This window comes from Oryzias melastigma, linkage group LG5, assembly GCF_002922805.2.
Source record: "Oryzias melastigma strain HK-1 linkage group LG5, ASM292280v2, whole genome shotgun sequence".
Lineage (NCBI taxonomy): Eukaryota > Metazoa > Chordata > Actinopteri > Beloniformes > Adrianichthyidae > Oryzias > Oryzias melastigma.
In genome coordinates this window covers 24,632,015-24,657,493 of record NC_050516.1, presented here as the reverse complement: position 1 = coordinate 24,657,493, position 25,479 = coordinate 24,632,015, and the positions used below count along the sequence as shown (strand labels likewise).

The 25,479-nt window shown below is 38.0% G+C and overlaps 1 protein-coding gene across 1 annotated transcript in view; it reads left to right on the top strand.

Annotated features, from left to right (window-relative positions):
• Positions 1-25,479, top strand: part of LOC112145389 (cadherin-22) — a 227,533-nt gene that overhangs the window by 121,428 nt on the left and 80,626 nt on the right. The window contains exon 4 of the mRNA XM_024270564.2: positions 11,503-11,797. Within this exon, the coding sequence (XP_024126332.1) occupies positions 11,503-11,797 (295 nt within the window). The remainder of the gene's footprint in view (positions 1-11,502; positions 11,798-25,479) is intronic.

Sequence of the window (25,479 nt, the reverse complement as noted above, 5' to 3'; positions counted from 1 at the left end):
TTCACATCTCATTCCAATTTGTCCAGTTCATCGGCTGCTCCTCTAATAATTCTTAGCAAGTTGATCGGAGCCGACGTGCGATCCATTTGCTTTACGAAAGCCCGTTATACGAGAAGACGGAACAATAACGCACAGAGAATTGAGCCTTAGCAATCACTCACGCGAACATCAATCATGCTCATGTGGTCCCCGCGCTCCTAATCGTTTAGACATGGCATCTGACCAGCTAATATTGCATCTGCATATATTGATCTTTCTATTCCTACAAGACGAGCAGGGATGCTCCCCGCGGCATGCAGAGCATGCCGTTACAAAATAATTATCCCCTGACCATGACTTGCCTGCAAGTTGTGACTGTGATGCATTCCTGCAGCGAGACCAGCAACATGGCCGCAAGCAGCACTCACAGCACTGAGCGTTGCATCTTAAAGGAAATGCAGGAGGAGGGAAGGGAGATTAGAAAGATGAGGCTTCTTCCACTGGTTTGTGATTCATTATCAACCAAGGAAGGCAGTGAACTGATGGAAAATAGCTTTAGGGAGTTTAAGAGAGTGTCACAGCAGGATAAGAGAGATTATGTTATTAATATAATTATTATAAAATTTCATGTGGTTAGGGCAGTGGCCGGGGCTAACATTGCCATTAATGGTGTTCCTGTAGACAAGATTGTCTGTGTGAAAGCCTTTTTATCTCACGGACAGTGAGCTTCTCTGGTGGATACTTGCAGAAAGCTTGTTTTTTTCTTTTAAATATGGGCTTTGAGCTGTCAGCACACTTGCAGTTTCCAACTGCCCCACCTTATGTCTCCCACAACTGTGCCACAGAAAGTAAATTTACTAATGAAATGGTCTCTGACTGACTTTAATGGAGCTGATGCTATGCGATATCATAATACCAAATGACCAGAATAGCTATTCAGGCACACTTTTTGTGTTTGCTTTAACCAAAACATTATTAATCGCCATCTGAATTTATTTGGTCCCAGGCCCATCATCTTTTGAGCTATTTTTAAATTGCTTGCTAGTGGTCTTTTAATTGTGATTATGCTGCTTTTACAGTTTCTGCAGAAGTGTTAGAAAATTGCCTCTGAGTTGTAGGCGGGAATGTTGGCATGGAGCAAGCCTGCCCCCACTTCCCATCACTTACCATTTCTTTACACTCTCTCCTGCGAGCTTGCTGCCCAAAACAACCTAACATTACAGATGCAACGAAAATGGTGAGAAATATTGGAGCTATCTAGCCGTTCAGTTTGACGAATATGGATCTATTTGTCTGCAAGTGGATGCATAAGAATGGAGAGGAGCAGGGGCTTATGGCTCGCCGGTTGTAGCTTCTGAGTCACAACTATGAGCTTTTTCCAACCATAAATTGTCTGCTTCTGATTCACAATGATTTGAATCAAGACATATTCAGAAATGCAATTTTATGTTTAATTTTCTTTATAAATGTCCTTCACCAAGAGAAAAATGCCACAAAAAGATGCTACAAACACCAAAAAAACACCTTTTTCATTAAATTGAGTCTTTTAAGCATTAGAAAGATAAAATGTGGCGAATTCAAGGAAAAACTGTACAGATACTCCATAAACAGAGTTATTTAAGAGTATGCAATGGAAAAATTACCTGCATTCAAGATGATCTTTCATTTAAGATGGAGTTTCACCACAGACCAGCTTTATGGGTTTTGTGTTCCCGCACTACACCAAAAAAAAGCCTCGTCATGCCTGTTGCGACAATTCTCCTCATCAGAGCGATATAAGCCATAATTAAATATATTTACGTCCAATTCAAGTAACATCACAGGGCTGCCATCAAAGAGGAGCAAAGCAGCTTTAGATTTCAGAAGAGGAAGAACTCTGGAGCCGTTTGATGTTTTCATTTATTTCATTTCAGTGTTTCATGGCTACATCTACCAATGCAAAGAGTAAATAGGTATTATATCTCATTCTGATATATTTGTGTACTACTATTTTGTAACTAGTTAGTAACTAGTAAAGATGCAACGATTCACTTTTCCCACAATTCAGTTTAAACCTCACAAAACAAATAAATAAAAAAAATCCTTTGTATTTAATGTTCTAATACAAGAGACTTTTCAGTTGACCGAACTAAGTCTGGTGTGATATATATATATATACATACAAAAAAAGTAATAAATCCTTTTAAAATTTAGAATAATTCATGTATGCTCATTTCAATGTAAACATATCGGTACTGTAGAGCTCTGTCTCCCCCTCTGGTCACTGGGGGAAGACATCTCTAGACTACTGAAGACACTACATTTCCCAACAACCCCTACACACACTCCCCAGTTGCCACTCACCTGACTCTCATGACCAATCACCAACAGGACACTGAAGCCCTGAACAGAGCCTCACTCAGTGCGAAGTATTGTTTGTGTCGCTCAGCGCACATACTCAGCATTTCATCCTGCCCTGTTCCTGCTTCGTCTTTGATTCTGCCTCTTTGCTGCCTGCCCCGACCCTTGGCGGGACTCTGACCACTCCGGTTGCTCTCTGATGCTCCCATGCTCGTGTTTGACCTTTGCCTGCCTGACTCTGATTTAGCTTTTTGGACTTTTAACTGTGCTTGACTCCTGTCTTCCTGTCTGAGCTATAATAAACCTACTGCACTTAGAACCAGCCGTCTGCCCGTTTGTGATGGGTATGCAGTGGGGATTCAACAATTTACTTTCCACACGACTTGGTCTAATGGTGTAACATACGGTTCGGTTTTAAACCAAGAATTGTGGCATCCCTAGTAACTATATGGTGTAAGTCAGGGGTCTGCAACCTTTAGGCTTTTTTTCTACTGATCAAAACCTAGTAGAAGTTTCAAAGTCTAATCTAAGGAAATGTGGTACTACTTTGCATTCATTACATTGTTTTTTTTTATATGGTTTATAATCGTTTATGACTTTAATAAAACAGAAGTATGAAGAGAAGTTAGCATTTTCTCAAAATTTGAACTCACTTTTTACTTTTGAAATAAGCAAATTAAAAGACGGCTGGTACCAAATAGGATCATCCCAGTCCAGCTGTTGTTTTCTGGTGAAAGGTTTTAAACTGCACAAAACTAAAATGACATTTTCTCTTGTCATATCTTAGGTCTACTTTGGTGAGTCCTCATCTTTCCCAACCTGCTATTAACCTGCCGATAAACATGAATTAATGGGTTTATGATCCAGTTGAAAAAGTATTTAAGGAAAAAACAAATTTTAGTAACTCCCCTGTTGACAGCTACTAACCATTGTTGTACAGCATAAGAAAATATGTGCTTTAAACTCTTGAAATAAACTGTGTCATCAGACATTTTTTATCAAAATTAGAAATGTGTGCGTTATGGAGGAAGAGTAGAGTACGAGGCCTCTGGAGGTCAACGGGGATGTAAAAACATCTACACAAAATCTTTTAGGTGCCCCACACAACATATAATTTACACACGAACCTTGGAAACATGAAAAGAGCCTCAAATCTAATTTGTGTGTAAATGTGGTTTTGTCTTCATCACCATCTTTGCGTGCATGAACAGGTTGAAGCAGACTTGACTGGACATGACAATGTCTTGATACTCTTCAACCTCTTGTCTTGGATCCTCCATCTTCTCAGGTTCAAGTTTCTTCAATTAATTTCTCCCTGATTTTTATTTTCTTAGTTGTTCTTTTTTACTTAAGCAGCCATTTACTCTCCACTCTCATCTCGGGCCCTGTTTCTGTCTCCTGCGGTCTGAACCCTTCCTTTATTGCTATCTCCTCCTCTGCTGTCTCTGATACAGTCACCTTGTTAACACTTTAAAGCTGTTAAGATCAGAGAGCTTGACAAGCCGCGGTGAAATCTGCCAGGCCTACTCCTGATTACACAGACTTTTATATAAGACAGCCAATTTGCTACCACTTTTGAACCCTCGGTAAACTAAGGATTCAGTGCATCTCTTTTGCAAATGTGCAAAGCTATTCTATTCTAATCTATTCTATTTCTATTCTAGTTTCCATTGAGTTTCCACCATTCCTAAAATTCACATTTTTTTACGAATATAATTTTTATTATATAGAAATACACATACAATGAAAATGTAAAGTCAAAAAGAAATGGAGGTTTCTCATCTCTAATACCATTGGCCCTGTTGTTGTTTTTATGATTTTTTTCAACTCTCGCTCTACTTCCTCTATTCTAGACGAATGAAGACCAAAGCAACTGTCCACTCTTAGACTGGAATGACTGGAATAATGGGTCTGTGTGAACTTGAAACATGAATAACTTTTGAAGATGTAGTTCTCGCAGAAAAGAGATAGGTTCACATGACAGACACCTGTCCAGTCTGTGAAGTCAGGATTCCCTTTTTTCCCGGGAATACCACAGGTGTAACAAGGTTGATTAAAACCTTCAAAGTACAACGAAAGAAGTTATTATCACTTTTATGTTTGTAGTGTGGAGGATAGCAGATCTTGAGGCGATGAAATGTAAAACCCTTAATTTTATGAGTATTTTAAAGACTCACTCTAACAAAAATTGCCTTTTTTGTGTTTTTACATTTTTTTGGAGCATTTTTCTCATAGAAGAGGACTTCAATGAAAGAATTTAAGATTAAAACAGCATTTCTGAGTATTTCCTAATTCAAATCACTTTGGATCAGAAAACTTTGTTTGAAAATGATCAGACTAATGATGCAGCTACTGAAATGGGCTCGTCAAAGTATCCTCTCTCCCTGTGCACACCCAGGCCGGCTCATGGTTATGTGTGCGAGTCATGATAAGCGTTAACCACTTGTGCTGTAGGGAATTGTGAAACTGTACGACTGGATTGGTCCGGTATTGCTTGTTGTTATTTTTGCGCCGCTAATGCTAGCTTGAGGCTATTAACTTGCGCGTATGGGTACAAACAGAGTACCGCCCACAACCCTGAAATGTATTTCTAATAAGCCACTGTGCATAAAATGTGTCTTAAAAAAACAATAAAGGGTTTTTGATTTTGAATAAAAACTTCACAATTAAAAGATCACTGGGAACAATTTTACACAGACAAAAAAAATATATGTTTGGAGTGGGACTTTAAGTTGTAAATTGGTCAGATTTGACCCAAACATGACCAGTGGGTTAACCTTTCAGTGACAGAGCCGCTGTTTATACAACTTCCTGCTGGTTTTTAGGAGCTACAGTCAGCAGGCAAAGAAGCAAAACCCGTCTAAATCCATGTGTGTCAGTTTTTTTTCCCTCTGATTTCTCTGCCTAAATTGAAGAGCTGCCACAGTTCTGCAGCCTTGACAGGTTGTAATAAAATATTTTAGTTATCTAAAAGACAGAATCAGGGGCTGTGATCATCTTGGTTTCACCTTGGTGTATTTTTAACCAGCGCAAGTGGGGAAAAAAAATAAAAAAGCATCTATAGAGGATTGCAAACTGCAAACTACAACTTTCTTGCAGAATAATCCATTTTCTCCAACTCCCAGCAAAGCTCGGTGTCACTGACACTATGTTAGCCGAGACCTCCTCAGTGGAAGTGACTTAAGCTTCTGGATAGGTTTGTGAATCCCTGTGGGCATTTTGATGCTCCGTCTATGCTAAGGAATAGAGCCACTACTAAAAACTACCCATAGATGTGGATTTCAAGCAGTCTCTTGTTCATTGGATATTTTTTAATGTCTTCTTTTGCTGCTTCTCTACCATGCACATTTAAATGTCTGTTATACAAACATACTTTATTAATTGTGTGAATGCTTTGTATGCTATGCATTCGCACTAATGTGACCCTGTTTCTCCTTATTATTATTATTCCTCATTTATTCTTCCATACGTTTTTTAATTCTTAAAATTTCAAGCACACTTCCTGCAAACGTGGTATACTGCGTGTACTTTTGGTATTCATACATTTTACGGTTTTCAAGATTTTACACAATTTATGCAATTTTTAAGCCCCCTTGAAAATGAATAGGATTTTTCTTTTCAAATTTATGCAATAAAAACATCCAGCATGTTCAGAATAGCCATGCTTTTACTTTTAAATATGAAATTTTTGAAGTTTTATACAATTATTGAATTTTTTTGTCAATTTTTTGTTTTTTCATGTAATTCTTCAGATATTTGTGCACTTTCTGCAAAGTTATCAAAATGTTCAGCATGTTAAAGACATGAGCATAATGAGGTTTTTATGGTTAATTTTGAGTTTAGCTAATATTTTAGCAATATGGTAACGTTTTTGGCTAATTTTGGATCTCCTGAGGTTAAGCTAATATTTTAGCAATGTGGTCGCTTTTGGGCAAATATGGCATGTGGTAATGTTTTTTTGGGGGGGTCAAATTGAAGTTTAGCTATTATTTTAGCAAAGTGCTAATTTGTTTTTATCTTTTTGATAATTTGGCATCCACTGAGGTTTTTTAAAGCTAATGTAAAGTTAAGCTAGTATTTTAGCAACATGCTAGCTTTTTTGGGGGGGATTAGCCATCAGCTAAGGTTTTTTGGGCATATTTGAAGTTTAGCTAATACTTTAGCAAAGTTTTAATTTTTTTTAAAGGTATATACTGAGGTTTTTTAGATTATTTTAGCAAAACACTAAATGTTTTGGCAAAATTGGTATGTACTGAGGATTTTATTTAGCAAATTTCCAACAAAATCCTTAATTTTTGCACTTTTTCAAAAAATTCTTTAAATTCTTTTTGCACTTTTGAAATGTATGCAATATTGGTATTAAAAAGCTCAGCACATTTAGGACATCCATGCTCGTACTTTTGGTATTATTACCTCTTAAATTTTAAGCAATTTTGTGATTTTTTTCAAGAAATTATTTACATTCTTTGTGCACTCTGCAAATTTTGCAAGTTTGGTATAAAAAAGTTCAGCAAGTTCTGGACATTCATGCTTGTAATTCTGTTATTCACACTTTTTAAGCATTTTAAAATTTTAGAGTTTTTGCAATTTTTCAAAAAAATTCTTCAAATTCTTTGTGCACTTTTTACCTCTTTAAGTCCATTTTCAACTTTAGCAATATGCAAAAGCTTTAGCTTTATAACTTTAGCATTTTCAGCAAATATTTTCAGCAATTACAGTAGATTTCTTCAGGATCTTCAGTGAGCATAAAACAAAAAATGAGCAAAAAAGCAACCATACTAGCATTATCTCCGGTAATGGAACTTTTCTAGTTACATTTTCATGTGTTTCAGTTTCTTTACAAAGTAGTATTTTGTACTAACCAGATGCTCGAGCTGTGACCTTCAGTCTGCTGAGATCAACTTAAAAAAAAAAAAAATCTAAAATACCAAAATGATGCGTGTGCTTTTGAAGCTGCCAGCTCGGATCACATCAGAGAGGGTGGACTGACAGAGGGAAGGCTTTAGCCAGCCTCGGGGTGGGGTGGGTGGTTGGGCGGTTGGTGGTGGAAGAGGGAGAAAGATTATCCCAGCAGAAAAACAAACCTTCCTGCTTATTCATGTGCATGTTGAAATGAATTTGCTGGTCGCTAACTCGTCTGGTGGTGACAGTACGTGCAGTAACCCTGGAGAATGCATGCAAAAAAAAAAAAAATCGTAATTAACACCTAATGAGAGTTTTTCACATACCCAGATGTATCTGCAGAATCTTATTTAGAAGTGGCAAACATATCCAGTGGTCAAAGAGCGAGCTGGCTTTTATTGGATAACTTTCTCAATCGGGAAAGTCTTTTTATTGTAACTGAAATATTGATACTCCAAAGTCCCCGGCAGTATATTCCGTCTGACTGCTCTTGTATTTGTCTTCAGGTTGATTCACAACAGTAAGAAAAGGCAAAAAAAAAAAAAAAAGACAGGCAGACGAATGAGAGAATGGATGAGGGAAGCAATATCAGGGCAGAGGCTTGCATTATTCTGTGGTTTTACGACAAATACTTAATGAAAATCCCCGTAAGGGTGATAGAAACCTGTATTTAATTAAGCCTTTATAAAATATTAAGCAGGGAGCCCGGGCGATCTCCCCTCTCCCCTAGTCTTTACAGCGGATTGAACCATGGCTGCACTGCAAAGGCAGCTTTGAATTATAATTTCAGAAGGAAGGTGAGAGAGAAGAGAGGAGCAAGTCTATAGTGCTTGTTAAAGAGCCAAAGGGGAGGCAGGGACTGGGACTGATATGGCTTTTATCACTACCTCTGGAAAGTCTTTTAATTACATTAAGGTGAAACTGTGACTCTCGGTTAAGAAGATTCTTATAAGTTCACTTTTCAATCCAGCATCTTTCTGTCTTCTACCTTTAATATTTTGAAAGTGAACATGATCGTCGCGTTTGGTCATGACATCTTGTGAAGGGCGCAGTATGCCGGAAAGGTGTGAATCACTGCATGGTGTCTACTTTTAGCAAAACACTGACGACTGATCAGAGGTAAAAGCAAACCCACTCTGATGAAAAGGGTGTTTTTAACATGATCTTATAGCATTTTTCTCACGACGGACGACATACATTTGAAAAATTAGGCTAAAAAAATCGAATTTTTTCTTTCAAATCTGTGTGAATCAGGAGCGGATGAAAAAAAGGCAGTTTGTAAAAGATTGCATTTGTAACAGAAAATATGCAACTCAGACATAATTTTCTAATAAACTACACAACTCTGCAGTTTTTTTTAAATATTGGCTAAAAATGTCATAAGTGGTGTACAGTCAGGGCCTTCAAAGCCTTCAGTGAAGGCCTAAAATGATCTGAAAAGAGGCGTCTAAATCACAGAGAAATGTTTTTTCATATATATATATATATATATATTTACATTAGTCCAAAATATATTTTAGATCATTCTAACTGTTCTGTCAGCATCTCTCACAGCCCTACGCCCTGACTGCACTACTTTCAGAGTGTCTTTTCACATGAAAGTTTCTAATCAATCAGATTTTAGCCCTCACTTGTTGCTAGGTTCATGAAAGTCTGCCTTACATTCCGTCCTCGCTTCTCGCTTTGTGGAAACTTTCAATAAAAAACCCAGCTGATTAAACCGTAGCCATATATGGAATAAGTGTATTTGTGTTGATTCAACCAATCAGAGTTTGAGTTTGAGTCTTTGTAGCTTCATGAAGGCAAAAGATGACTTGATTGGCTCTGATTGGATGGTCAAAGCTCGCGCGACCAAAAGCTAACTACAGAAGTTAAGAGTTAGAAGAAGCTCTACTTGAGTTTTTTTTTGAACCACTCGCTGTTTTGCAGTTAACAATTGAAGAAGTTAATTTAGTTGTGGATTTATTGTGTAAGCCATTCTTAAGATGGAATTTTATGGAAGAACTGGACTTTGTCAAAAAAGGCTGACCAACTCCGAAGCCCGTCTCAGCAGGGAAAACGATTTCACTTTAAACCTACTAGCAGTTCTGACTGGCCAGGTAAGGGAGTTTTGTGACAATGATGAGCGACAAAGAGGCCAGTATAAGAACTTCGCTGCTCCGAATACATGGAGGTACTGCGGCTCATTACCAACAGCTTCATGGCAGGATTTTGGACAATATCTTTTCCCAGACAAAAAACAGGTTTTAAGACCATGATAAACTTCTGTTTCCCACCCTCATCAAACCCCAAAGATTTAGGAGCACCAGAAAAACTTCCTGCACGCATTCTGCACTCTGAACTGTGTCGGATGAGGAATGTCACATACGGCATGCAGAATTTTCCAGAGAAATCTACCACTAATATCCTGGACTTCCTTCATGGATGGATTTTATTTTAAATAATTTGATATTTCTGTAAATAAAAACGCTTTGACTAAAAATGCTTCTTTTCAGGTTTAATGAGTTGTCAGTTGTAATTTGATGCTTGTTGTAGCTGTAATTGTATTGGGAGGAGACTTGCACTCGGAGTTTGTTTTTGCAATATGTGCAATTGTAGTGAACTCCGTTTATTTAAATGATCAATTTATTATGGAATTTCTCCCTAAAATAATATTCATAAATAACAGGATGGTGTTAGAAAGATAAAATAGTCCATATTAACAAGGAATGTTTTGTCTGAGGAAGACTGAAGGCTCAGCTCTGAAAAACCAGTGCAAAACCAGGAGTCTTCCTCAACATACACAGTTATTCTCATCTAGCAGAAGCCGCTCTGTCTAATACGCGGCGACAGACTCTCGACTGTTTCACACATAGAAAATACAGTTGTAGAAATGGTGGATTCACGTTTATCTTGTGTTTAGAAATACCAGTTTTATGGCAGTTGTGTCATTTTGTTTTGCTTTTTTATCCATCACACCTTAAAAGTTGTCAGCTTTTACTGATTCTAACGCAAAAAACTTCACCACAAGGTTCAAACAAGCCACAAACATCTAACAGAGAATGAAGATTTGATCCAATAAAGTTGCTGATTTGATGAAACTTGTAAAAGGGACATTTAAGAATTTGTTTATGCCAAAAGTTTTGCCATAACATTTAATGTTTTGCTAAAATAATCTAAAAAAACCCAGTATACCAGATTATACACACACACACACACACACACACATATATATATATATATATAAACCTACCTATTTGCTAAGATACAAATTGGCCTCAAAAACCCCAGTAGATACCAAATGAGCCAAAAAACGTTAATATGTTGCTAAATTAATAGCTAAACTCAAAATTAGCCTTGAAAACCTCATTAGTATATATTTATAAGTTTACATCCGGATTGTTTATGAAATGTGGTATACAAATAAACTTGCCTTGTCTAGCATTAATGTCCTTAACATGCTGAATGTTTTGATAAAAAACTTGCATCATTTGCAGAACGTGCTCAAATATTTAAAGAATTATGTGAAAAAAAAAATCGCAACATTTTTAGACTTTCCCTACATCAAGGATGAATTAGGTTCAGAAACAGCACAGAAATGTTTCTTTGTGTTGAAAAAATACATAATGAATGAGGGTTTATGTAAAGATAAAATATGATCAAAAATATGTTTTGCCCTGAAAGATAATGGGAGCAAGATTGAGTGTTAAAATGGTATTATATGGGGAAAAGGTATTTTTTTTATGTGCAAAAACGATTTCTACAAAACAACTTTGTTTCTTTGAATGCTTATCTGTAAAAAAAAAAAATAATGATATTTTTAGACTTTTTTAAGAAAACTTTTTTGTAGTAACATTCAACAATAGATTTTCAGCTCCTTAAAAATGCCCTCTTTGGCCGTGTTTTCACCGGTCGTGAAAATATAGTCTAATTTAAACCGGTCCGCGGCCTGAAAAGGTTGTGGACTGCTGTTATAAAGGATTTGTTCCAAATGTAGCCAACTTCTTTGCTAATGGGAACATTTCCAAAGTCTTTATTTCTTTTTTTATATCATTATGCACTAAGAAAATGCTGCTACAAGAATGTGTAGACAAGGAAATAAATTATATGCATTAAGCCGGTGAACAATAGTCTGTGACATTCTATAGCTGGACACATTTTTCTCCTAATTATTCTGCACAATAAGCTCAGTTCAGGCCTTTAGGAAAAACAATGTTCACCAAAACGATTTTCTGGGAGACGGATTTAGATTTGATTCATTTTACAGAAACAAACAAACTTTTGTTCCTCCTCAATCGACAGATTCACACCGACTCCGACGAAGGTGAGGGCAACATCAAGTACACCATCTCTGGAGAGGGGGCTGGATCCATCTTCCTCATTGATGAGCTGACGGGAGACATCCACGCCACGGAGAGGCTGGACCGAGAAGAGAAGGCTTTCTACACGCTGCGGGCTCAGGCCAGGGATCGGCTAACCAACGACCCGCTGGAGCCGGAGTCGGAGTTCGTCATCAAGGTCCAGGACATCAACGACAGCGAGCCGCAGTTCTTGGAAGGCCCGTACATCGGCAGCGTGGCTGAGCTCTCACCTATAGGTAAGCTCGAGAGCAACGTCGTCTCGTCTGCCTTAAGCTGCTTAACTCTTTGAACTCACAATGACCCGCGGTTTGTGTGGACTTAACAGTTCTATTAGCGCTTTCATCACCATGAGGGAATGTATAACATGTTCTTATGCCCTGTGATCAAAGGAAGCAGGGGGAAAAAAGTGCCAGTAATGTCAGTAAGCTAAAATGCTCCTCACAGCAGCAATGGATCTGTGAAAGGTGGTTATGTTAGATGAAAGGGTATTTACAAAGAGGGAATTCACTGTTAGCTGCGTGGAGCGCTGGGTCCTGACATTGAGCTATAAGCTGCTGATAGGAATAAAAAAAAAAGGACAATGTGGACATGGAAATACACCAAATCAAGAGCAGTATTCCCTGACGAGCTCTGCAGTTTTCCTGTTTTCAGGCGGGGTGGAGGAGCACATTTCCTGCAAGGCTTTTGTAAGAGAAGCTACAATGCGTTTAATCTTGAAGAAAAAAAACAACATGTTTGTATTATAGGCAGCCATATTAGCGGCACCCTGTGGCTGCTTAATATTCTCTGTGGGATCGAGGAGACAGGTGAAAGAGGGTGTCAGGAGCTTCATTAGCATGGTATTAATGTCAAAGACAGCTGATGTTTAATAAACAAAATGCTGTTTGCCTGCCAAGCCGTATCAGAGTACCATGTGTGCCCAGAAGGTGTGTATGTGTGTGTGTGTGTATGTGTGTGTGGGGTCTCTTTTTGACTGAGTGAATACAGAAGTGGTGCAAAAAAGGAATGACTATTACTTTGACAGCCTGATTGGAATTAATTCCTGCCTTCTCAGCATGATCCAAACCAATTTTTTCTTTTTTTTTTTTGCTAACAGCACTTTCTAAAACTGAATGGGTTGTGTGGAACTGTGAGTGACTATACAAGTGAACTGCAGCAAAAACAAATTAATACAATTTAATTGAGATGTTTGAAAAAAGAAAAACTGTGACGTAAGATTTGAGTCATATTTAAAAGAATCCCAACCGTCTTTCTTCTGTTGAATTTTAATTAAATGTTCAGATTTTTTCTTAATCGTTGACAAACACTAACAAAGGTTTTCTTTAAATGACATGGAGTGAATTTGAGAATATATATCAGGATAAGTCAGGGGTCTCAAACTGGCGGCCCGCGGGCCATTTACGGCCCCCAAACTGATACTTGCGGCCCTCACCTTAATTTAAAAGTTCAATGTTAGTTTTTGCACTTTTTCAGTGCTGTGTGTGAAGCTGACGAACCAACCAACCAATCACGGTGAAGTATATAGTTCTTGGGGCCGTGACATTAGCAGGGCTTGAAGCTGGGAAACTTTTAGGGTAGAAAACCTGACACCCTCTCCCAAAACCACATTAATGAGTTCCTTAATTTTATTTTAGGCACACGTAATTTTCTCAGTGCACACTGTCAGTGCTGTATGGGGTTCTATTTGTGCCAAAAATGTGTTTTTGCATCCACTGTCTATGTCTTTGGCAATTTAAGCAATATCTTCTACATGTCCACGCTTCTTTGATGATAACTTTGTATTAGCTTTGTGATGTTTTAGCTTAAAAGTTTGCATTTGCGAGTGTTGTTGAATCTGGTCATCAGAAAAGTCCTTAGGAACAGTTGTTAGCATCGTTAGCTCCTGTTTTTCACAGGACACTCAGAATATATTGCTCAGTAGTTTATAAACATGAACAAATGTTCCATTAACTTGTTCAGCAGACATAGACAATGGACCAAAGATATAGACAGTGGATGCAAAAGCATATTTTTGGCACAAATGGAACCCCATATAGCCCAGCCTCAGCCAGATTCTGCCTTTAGTGGCCCCAAAGTAAATTGAGTTTGAGAACCCTGGTATAAGTGAAGCGCATTGTCTTTGAGAAAAAAAGTACATGATAATTATTGGAAAGAATTTCTGGTCTGTTAACGTTGAGCTTTTTTTTGTTGTAAAATGTGAATCCATAAAAGTTACCAAAATATCACGTCTTAGCATTGTGCTGGAAGTAGCCACAGTGCATCTGTTAATAGCAACAGTTTTCACTGCATCAAAACTTCCTGTGCTTCCACGAAGTAAGCCTATCCCCACTACCCATCATCCATCTGTTTACTACCACTCCTGCTAGCTTACAGTCCCTCACAACCTTAACTGATACAACAAAAATAGTGAGCAATATTGGATTTTTGTACGTTTCAAACCAGTTACCAGCTGGAATGGATAAAATGAAGACGTTCATGGATCTATTTCTTTGCAAGTGGATGCATCGGAATGGAGCAAAGCAAAAAGATGGTTGCACCCAGTGTTTGTTTTCTCTTTTTTTTGTCTGCTCAAGATTCATTACGATTTGAATAAAATCTGATTTTCGTTTTCTTTATATATGTCCTCCATTACGAGAAAAGTTGAAAACACCAAGGCTGGATAAAACCATGGGCAAGAAGGTGGAATGCTTCCCTAAATGCTGTGACTGTCCCACCAAGTAAAAAAAAAATTTTTTTTATTTTTTTAGTTTCGGCTTTTCCCTTCAGTGGTTGACAGAAAATCAGCTTCCAAAGGTCTGATTTGTATATTTAGCTTGGCAATAAAGGTACATACTTGTATATTCATTGGACATATCATGATTTGCCAGAGTAGTTCCTCTAAAAACGTGACTAAGAATGACTCAGACAAATCACTGGTTTCAAAATAGTCTTCACAAGTCTCAGGACGCCACAGTTACAGCTATGTCTACCTCATTGCTATGTCCAGTGAATTAATATGTCTATGGTAAAAACAGAGAGAGCATTTGACATAAAATGTATAGGAAATATCAAATAGATCAAAGGATTGAATAGATATATTTATAAATGAACTGATGCTATGATAACATGGTTTTCCAAGCATTCTAGGGCCTTGGAGGGACATGACTTCCCAAATTCTCAACACATCCAGGCTTGTCCTACCTTATATACCAGCACCCCATAGTGGGGCTGGCTGAATCTGGATCTACCAAAAACACAATTTTCATCAAAGTGTGTCTCTAAGACAGAAATAAATAAACTTCTTCTCTATTTACGGTGCTCTTATAATAGTTACTTTTTGTCATCCACAGCTGTTGTGTTTCTCTCACTTTCATAGCCCGTTTGCATCATGAAACACAAACGTGAGATGCGTCGTTGCTTTGTTTTGTTGATGACAGCGAAACAGCCCCCTTTTCACCACGAAAATCAATTGAAGAACCGTTTTATGCGGCACAGCCCTACAATGCTGTTGCGTATTAAAAAAGAGAATGATTATCTGCTCAAAAAGAGAGATGGAGCCGTCAAGGTCATCCTTAGTTAATGCCTGTTAATGCAATCTTAATGATCCTGACCCTCTCACCTCAGCTGCTTCTCCGTGTTTGACCCTGTCGTGCTTCAGTCAAATTGCGCACTAAATGGGGGTGCAGTTCATGTTTTAAACATTACTTTGTCGCACTACCCCTAATGAGGTACCGCCAGCTGCTTAGTCAAGCATTCTCCTACCGCGTCCACGCTCTTTTATTCTGCTGTGCTCCCGTTAAACAGCAACCAAAGCCAACAGTATTTTTCTGTCTGTCATGTCAGTGATAAGGTCACAAGCACAATGGCGATGAGTGACGGCAGGAAGAAAAGAGGTGGCAGATAGAGCGGCTTTGCTTGCACTTATCACTGCCCCCAGCTTGTGGGTGTTTGCAACATTCCTGTCTTTAAAGTTTAGCACAAATGGGCATTTTATACCTTCAGTATAGGGTCATGCCAAATAGTTTAGTTATTGTTAGGATATCAAATAAATGTCACAGAGTAAAAACAGCGACATTTTTTACTGCATAAAATGACATGAAATTGCTTTTCTATGCTGACAAACTATTATAGGGTAACAAGCCACATCACTATAAAGGTGGACAATTATACTGAAGACCATCCATCCATCCATCTTCTTCTGCTCATCTGGGATCAGGTTTAGGGGCAACAGTCTAAGCAAAGATGCCCAGACTTCCCTCTTCCCAGCCACTTCTTCCAGCTCCTCTGGGGGCACCCGAGGCGTTACCAGGCCAACCGAGAGATATAGTCTCTCCAGCGTGTCCTGGGTATTCCGCCCAGTGGGAACACCTCCCCAGGGAGGCGTCCAGGAGGCATTCGGACCAGATTCCCGTGCCACCTCAAGCTCAGGCTCCTTCCCTCCCAGAAAGGTGACATTCCATGTTAAAACCACAATGCACCAGTCCCTTTTGAGCTCTCCTGCAGGGCGTAGACCCACTGGAGAGCGATACCCATGTTGCTCTTTTTGGCTGGACTCGACCGGGGCCAGTGGGAGGAGCCCTGGCCACTAGACGCTCGCCTACGAGCCCCAATCCCAGGCCTGGCTCCAGGGTGGGTCCCCGGTGACGCCATTCCAGGCGACATAACAGGATCTTTGATTTGATGACTCATGGAGGGGGTTCTTACCTGGTGATCAGGCTTTCGTCATCATGTTTACAATGGTTGGTACTTCCGTGTTATGAAAAGCACCAAATTTGAGTCCATGATTGGTGATAGTTTAGCATCGACGCGATTTAGCGTCTGGAAGTTTGACCATTCGAACTTCCAGCTTGTTGTCGATGAACTGGTACGTAGAGCCCGCGACTGGACTTAAAAACTTGCATAGCAAACGCAAGATTGCGGAAGCCTGAAATTTAGATTAGAAGTTTAGGTTTGCATCGACTTTTTACTGGAAGTGGCCGCTTGAATGCGAGATGACGCGGCCAGGGTTTGTAGTGACACATTGTTCGGCGATTTTAAGTGACGTTAAAAGTTTAGTTGACTTGTTAGCATGTTCTTTATGCTGTGGTTGTCTGAATGACTGTTCATATATTGTGCAAGTATACGAAATGTTTCATGAAGCTAAATAAGCATCCGTGTCATACAATAGTAAATCATGCAAATATTCAATTTACTATTTTAATTTCAATTATTATGATTTGGCTTTCAAAATAAATAAACTTCTCCCAAAACTCTGACTTAAATATGATATTTATGTTTTTTTTATTTATCTTTACTATGCATTTTTGGCCTGTTGCGACTTTTCCTCCGGGCGACTTGTAGTGCGAAAACAAACAATTAATGACAAAATTAACCTCCCCAGATTTTGTGAGCTAAAGCTCAGTTTTTGCTTTTTTGCTTCTCAGATTACCCTAGAAAATACATTTATGTAACTTGTATCACATTTTCTGATCTAATAGATCTTCCCTGAGTTGCCTCAATCCAGCCACAATGTCTTTCAACGTCAGTTTACTTTAGTATGACTTATAGAAAATCCAAAAGCACAATACCTGATTACAATTGCTAATTTGTATTGTAATTTGAGTGCAAGCCCCGTGATGCATTTTATGCTGAGATTTGAAGCCGTTTGCAAGCATTACTCACACCACTGATTTGCTAACTGTGCAGTTTCACAGGTAACTGTACAAGCAAATCACTTTGGAACACACAATACCATAACTGTAGGAAAGTAATGATCAGTCAGCACTTTCTGAAGCATATTCGTCTTTACTTATCACTCCTGTCATGTCTTCCTGTGCCCATCTTTGTCATGGTTACACGGCCTCCATTCCTGTCACTCTGTCTGCCTGTCGTCTTCTTCATGTGCCCGCTCAGCATTTTTTACCCAAAACAACACTTTTGTGCTTGGTTCGTTGTTTTTCAAGGTTGAAAAGATGGGAAAAAATAATAGGAAAAGCAAAGTCGATAATTGCGTTGGTAAGTCTGGGGTCTGTGTTGTGCATTGAGAAGTGTTTAGACTGAGAAAGTTCTTTTTTAAATTAGATTTTTTACTGCGTATGGGTGATTGGATGTTGCTTTGAAAATCACCCGTGCCACTTTCAGTTAGGGACAGAAAGCAGAGCAAGTCACTTTTCTAGGAAAACTCGCCTGTTATTTTCACTTATGTTTATTCATTTCTGAGCAATTTATATCCTTGACTCAAAATAACAGAACACACAAAAGAACACAGAAGAAATAACGTACCGAAGGCTGTTTCTCTCTGGTTTTATTTTTGCTAATTTAAAAAAAAAAAAACAAATGCTGCACCTTAGGGTATGCAAATCTTTAATTCTATAAAATATAGAGGGTCAGAAAAAGGTGGTAGAGTACCCAGACGCAGGAGACTGGGCTTGCAGGCAGAAACTTTAATAATAAATCTACTCGAACCAAATCTACTAAACTTAAATATAGCAAAAATAATGAAACAATGCAAAAACAGAAAGGGTGAAAAGTAGAGCCGGGAATCGATAAAAAATAAAATAAAATAACTAATTAATCGCAAAATGGGAAAAATTAATCGCGATTAATCGCAATTCGTTTTTTGTTGCAGTATTTGTCGACCACTTATCATCTGCGAATAATCACATTAAATCACACGCAAAACTGTTCATTTAGAGTATTTATTTTCAATTAAGGCTATCTATCAATTTTTAAAAATCTGATTAATCACACTTGTGTGGTGATTTATCACTACTAATTACAATGTTTTACTAGGTAAATTTCATGACAGTATGCAGCTTTTGAACAAAATGCCATGGAAGCCTAAATCGGTGAGGCAAAGCGAAGGACTGCTGCTCCTCAGGGTGCAGTTAATTTGCATTAATAAATATTAATGCATTAACTCTGTTTTATTAATCACATGAGTTAACGCGTTAATGTCCACAACCCTTGTAAAAAGGGATGCCCTGACAGTGACAGACTGAAAAACATATCATAAGCTTCAATAAGGCAGAGAGCAATCAACAGAAAACAGGAGGCATGACTAAAACAAATAATGTTACTGAATGTAATCTGACCAAACAAGAAGCACCAATCATCACAGTGAGGCCTTTTTACTCATATGAACCAAGCCAATGACATCATCTCTGATAATTCCACATCTGACTTGATGTTAAATCCCAGAAATACCTTACTTGGTGGAAAGTATCCTGACTAGATGCCTAAAGGACAAAACAAACGTGTAAATCTTTAAAAATCCACTTTGAAGAATATTACGTGTGCAGAAAACCAACAAACATGAACAACTAAACAAAACATTCATAGTGAAGTTCATAGCAAAATTCTAGAATTAGCCAGGATTAGCAATGTTCCAAAGTCTCATTAGTTGTCACACACCTGGGTATGTGAAATTGACCCATCCCATGTGGGAGGGGTGATCCGCAGACACAGCTTTGCTCTGAAACCATTTGGTTGTTCAAAAGCCACGCCCCTCAGAAAACATTTTGGAAACAGAGGCTTCAGATAATCATGAAAAATGGCTTTTTAAGACATTAAGGTTTTGGGATTTTGGCTAAAAACTTCATAATCATAATTAAAACACTACTGGGAACATTTTTTGTATTTAAAAAAATGCCAGAGGGGGACTTTAAATGCTGGGTGTCAAGCAGGGAGGAATTTGACCCCCATTTTTAGAGTCTTTGGTATAACTCTGCCATGGATTTGAACTCACAACCTTCCAAACTCAAGGCCAATAAACAAGCTCAATAAAACAAATTATCATTGCCTTTTAGACAAAGATCTTAAGATTTAGATTCTGGAGTAAACTAAACTAAGCCAAACTAAAACAAACAAACAATAAAAGCTGTATCTCTAAAAGATTGTTCATTAAACCTCCTCAAGTGTGTGTGAGGTACAGTATTTTCTCATCTCCTAAAAACATGACACATTGCAACAAAATGTCACAAACATGTTTTTATGTAATTAGATTCCTAAAAAAATGTCACAGAAAGAGTCATGATGCCATCAAAACAAAAAACATTGTTTCAGGTTGTGTTTACAGAAAAGACTAAATAACAACAGTGTTGACAGAATTTGTCCAGAACGGCTTTGCTGAACCAAATGGCATTGTTACGCAACAGCAGGTCTGTGTGTTCTGCAAGCACACCAGCAAGTTTTTGGAAACGCTGTAATGCATGCTAGAGGTTAAATGCCTAAAATTTACGATCTTCATGACAGCGTCAGAGGTACGTAGAGGACCTTCAGTTAACTTTGCTCACAATACAGAGGCAACTGATGGCTGAAAGCCTTCTCTCCTTAATCTTTTAGGCAGCCGTGACTTCATCGATGACTCTGTATGTGCGTCATGTCACAGTTTCTACCTTGATAAAAGGTCCTTTGTCTGGCCAGTGTCCATGGTGTGTAGAAATCCAACTGCGGCTTTCTAGTATTGAATGCAAAAGTGACAGACAGTATAAGTTACTTCAGACACTAGAGGCAGAGGCTAACATGATTCACTTAGAGGGAACAGTCCACATTTCCTGAAAACTAAACAGAGGTTTGTATTCTGATTAGATCTCTGCTGCAGGACTCCTTAGCGGCTTTTGATTATCTCATCTCACACTTCTACATTAACTTGGACTTAAGACTGGCACATACAAATAGTGGAGAGTGATCTGTTGTGGTTCCTGAAACTTACGGCAAGCAACGAGGTCAAACCAAGACTACCTCTGCTTAGTTACTAATATCATTTTAGATCTGGTGTGTCCAAGGTAGCACATCTGTGACCAATCAGACAAAGTCATTGAGGTAAAAAAAGTTTTTAAAGAGTTAACCAAAATTTTTTTCTAGTTTGTGGGTGGTGACACATCTAGCCTCTCATTCTTACTGTATGGAAATCAAAGGGCTAGAGTAAAAATATCGGACATCCAACAACAGAGGTAAATCCTGCAGAACATCACAGAAGAGTGTTGTTGGTCTACAATAATACACATTCTTACTGTTCTTCCAGTGGATTGTTCAATAAGGACAGATCTTTGAAATGCAAATGAATAAGAATCTGTGATACAGAAGATGTGCATTAAAGTAGTACTCAATAGTCTTTGACAGTAAGACTGGGTCCAATCCAACTGGAAGCGCTCAGATTGGATCAGGGATAGGGAACTCCAGGCCTCGCATTCCTGCATGTTTCCCAACACATCCTGCTCTGGCATGTTCTGATTGACTGTACACACTTGAACCAGGTAATCAGTCACGAGTAGCTTCCTCCTGGTTTTCCAAAAGCCCTGCCTTATCTGCTGCTGATTACCTGGATCGGGTGAGTTTGGCCAATAAGTAGCTTCAATGGCATGTTGGTTTGGAAAACTAGGACAACAGCCTTTAAGGCCTGGATTTAGACACCCCTGGTCTAGATACTGTTGGTGGTTGAGGGCCAGTCTATGGCAAAGCAATGGTCCAGGTGGGAGACAGGGTGGAGCAGGGCCTGCAGAACCGTCTAGAATGCTGTAGTTCACCTTTCGGCACACACCGTCAAGAGTCACCACAGCGAATCAGCTTTCATTGATTCAGACAGCTGATTAACAGACTTGTATGCCAGATGCCCCTCCTCACACAACACTGTATTTTATCCAGGCTGGGGACCAGCACAGGGAGACCCAGACTTAGGCCCCCTTCTGGCTACAAAGTTAGGTAATAGGGTGAAGGGTCTTGTCTAAGGATCCACACACTGGATGAAGCTCATTGGAAAAGTGAACCAGCCGTTCACTCAACCGTCTGAGCTATCCCACCGCTTGTGAAACAGTCTAGAACAGGGATAGACAACTCCAGGCCTTGAGGGCTGCAACTCAGCACCTTTTCTAACATACCCTCCTCTGTCATGTTTTAATTGGCTGGACACACCCGGACCAGGTAATCAGTCATGGCCTGTGTACAGTCGAGGCCCGGAGTTGACTATCCCTGGTCTAGAATGTAGAAAGATAAACGTCCACGAATTTTAAAGCAAAGCTATGATTGTGATTGGCTTAGAAGAAAAGGTGGGGAATTTAGCTACTGGTTAGAGGTTTAGTTATGTGTAGGATGAATAATGTAGGAGTCCATCTTACCTGGAAGTGAGATAGATCCTCCTTATTAGAATTGAACCAAAGCCTCCTTTCTGACGAGAATATCTTGCATTGCTCATCCAGTATGCCTAACTGGATCTATGAAACTGTAGCTAAGATTGTTTTTTTCCCCTCTCTTTTTACCTTTACTAAGTAGCGGGTGTGAGATAAAAAAAAAAAGAAATTCTAAGGGATCTTTGTGCTTTTATTTATTAATTCTCTCAGTTGGAGACTTCAATTACATGCCCTCTAGTAGCTTTTGCAGATGACTGTTAACCCTCTTGCTTCCTGAAAAATACCCATATATTAAACATTCATGTCCGTTCAAAGTCATGATTGAAATACTGGTAGAGATCTTTTCTAGAATACTGTAAGTGCAAGTTTTTGACTATTTTTAATTACTTTTTTTACGTTCAAGACCATGTATTTGTCCTGAATGTTACAAAGTTAAATAAAGGTTTACACTCCAGCTTCTCTTTCCTGTAAACATAAATTCACAGACTGATATCTCATCGTCAGAAGGGAGAACATTTCAAATGATACTTCAGTTACAGCTCCCCCTGTGTGTTCCAGTGCTGAGCCTTTCATCTACCCTTTTCTCATCTCTCTTTTTGGTGAAACCAAAGCAAAATTGCTTCCCGTTCTCTTCTGCCTCAATTGGGCAGATGCACAAAGATTAGGAGGAATGAACACTTACCTTTTCAAACTAAGGTCAAACAATGGCTCACAGCGAGCATCCTGTCACTGATATTGATTGATTTCCAACATATGGGATCATTTCGTATTACACAACAGTATAGACAGAATCAATGTCATGGTTTTGTTTTTTGTGATGGTTGTCAGAAAAGATTTGAATCACTCAACATTTCCCAGGTTTTACTGAAATCTTCATGGCCTTATGCTATTTCCAAAATGAGTATATAAATGAAATTTACTGTTTAGAATTGTTTCACTTCTTGTACATGTACACTTTGCACACATTTTATGTGTCACAGAACTGCCTATTTAAAATACACTTTAAATTTCTTATCGTCCTCCCACAGTCCAAAAACATGTTTTATGGGTTAAGTGGTTGCTCTAAGTTGTCCCTAGATGAGCATGTGTGAGTCTCTGTGGAAATGCTTGTGTTCCCACTTTCACTATAAACAGTTACACCATAACTTTTACCGGGTAACTTTTACCTGATATGATATACCCAATAAAACGTATTTGTCATAAAAAAACAGATCTAAATATGACAAAAAATTAGGAATTTGAGAAGAAAAAATTCCCATTAAAAAATAATAATATTGAAGACTTAGCCTTTTCGTCCACCCATTCTTGGGATATGTAAGACTTTAACCAGGGGTCCATGACACTCAGACAATCGCAACATATTGAAAATCGTGTAAAAATATTTGCTGAGGTGAAAATCATCCGGCCATAGTGTGAAGAAAACAGATGGATAAAGATCTATTTAATAGTCTAACATGCAATCATTCACAGCCACCTTACAGTAGGTGCCGCAAGCTTTTTTCACGCAAACGTAGAAAAATTATCAAAATATGTTTAAGTATTTTATTGCTCTAATTTGATGTGTTTTTTAAAGATATTTCCACATATGGAGACGTTTTCTAGCCACTCAGTTTGAATAGAGATAGAGAATAGAGTTATTTATCGTGTGAAAAAACATTTTGTTAGTAGACTATCTAAAAGAAAATATTTTATAGTGAGCATTGTGTGGTAGACATAAAGAACATTTCAGCTTAATTCCTTGCTATTAAGTAGGTTTGTAGCAGCATTCTTAAAGGAAAAGTATAATTACTTGATGGATCTGCAGCTATAATGACCCAATTTCTCTCTGGTGATCAATAAAGATCTTATATCATATTACTTGTATCTCGTATCAGACATTTTAGAGGCTTGATATGCCAGATTTATATAGGAAAACAATAAAGAAATACATTTAAAATGTTTTCGGTCTAAAAAAAACAAATGTAGATGTAGTCTATGCATAATCACAGGAGAACTCATTATTTCTCTGTTCTATTTTTAGCTCTAAAATGTTAGATTAATGAAGTAGTTCAATAAGTTGAGCCTCCGTAACATTTACAATAAAAAAAAAACCCTCTAAATGAAATCTAGACTTACTGAGACTTGCCTCTGGCAGTGCTTACTTTAGCTCTGAGCTACTAGCTTTAACTTAAGTCGAACATTTCTTCATTAGTTTTTCATGAGCTAAATTTGTAACTATGCTAACATGTTACTCCATATTTGGTTTCACACACATTTCTTGCATAAATATTAAATCCCGCACATATGTCTTTCCTTTGGGTTCCCCCGTCTTCATTACTGTACAATTTTAAGTATTTATGTAGCTTTGAGCCAGACCTCAAAGGTTTAAGGCACAGAGGAGGAAGTAACCCAGAGTTTACAGTTTTTGACATTACTGCAGTGGTATTAAGCAATGAACTAAACAAACTTTAAAAATAAGATTATTGGGGGTACCCAGAGAAAATACTCATGTGCTGTTGTTATTTCAAAGTGTCAAAAAAAAAAAGTTTTTATTTTAAAATTATTATCACACAGTTTTGCAAATTTGTGTATAGCTGTAGTTGACATAGTTTCAATCGAGAAAACCAGAGGATGAGTGAGTGAAAGAAAAATGGAACAGTGAAGAACAATGAAGAACTGCTAACGGAATAAAGATTAAAATAAATAAACTACATTTGTTATTTTATTTGTGAATAAAATGTTAATTTAAACCTCCACTCCAAAAAATATAATGTTTTGGGATTTTTTTGCATCTTTTTGTAGCATTTTTCTCATGACGGAGGACATTTATACAGACAATTAAGCTCAAAATTGCATTTCTATGTATTTTTTTATTTAAATTGTTGTAAATTAGGAGTTGACAAAAAAAAATGCTGTTTGTAAAAGCTTGTAAGTCATGAAGAAACTACTACGGCAAGCCATTAGCTTCCACGCATTCTGATGCCCACCTGCAGACAAATCTATATCATCGTTTTCCTCGTCTGATCTTACCTGGTTCAAAACTGTATGGCTGGAAAACTCATTTTTGTTGCACCGGTAATAGTAGGTTGGAGGTGTGAGGGGCTGTAAGCTAGCAAGAGACAGTGTAAACAGAGAGCTCTCAGTTACAGGTAAGAGAAAAAAGGGAGGGGTTGTTTTGCACTGTTCCCCCAAAAAACTAAGAGATGAATTTCTTATGAACACCTTCCACCCTGCAGAAGTGATTTACTCCAAACAACAGTTTCTTTTAAATTATTATTTTGATTAAAATGGCACGATCATAATGAATAGACCACTGGAAATAATTTCAAAATAGATTAAAAAAATGATCAAAGTGGGTCTTTAATGTAGATTAATTTAAAATTATGACATCTCAGTTCACTCTGAATAGTATGCCTATTACTAAGTAATATTTTTTTTACTTTTTCTACTTTAGTTTATTTGAATAATTCTGTATTCCATAAGGTTTCTCCAATACAAACACATGTAAAGGTTAAAGGTCAATGATTTATTCTGAAGGATGGAAAAGACAGAGAAGTTAAATTGTTATAGTATCAGAGGTATGACGTCTTCCACGCCACCGTTTATACAAAACTCAAGCTAAAATTAGTCATCTGTAAACCCTCCAACAGGCAGTCTGCACGGGCTTTCACACCTCTTGTCTTTCCACCATCCAGACATGCAACCCTGATAGGGTTCAGTTTCTCCAGATTAGTGATGGGAATTATGATTCCTTTTACTGACTCGAGTTTCAATGAGTCACTGACCAAAGTGAATCGATTCATTTGAGTCATTTGAATCATTGAGTCACTTGCCCAGAGAGTCCAAAGTAAAAC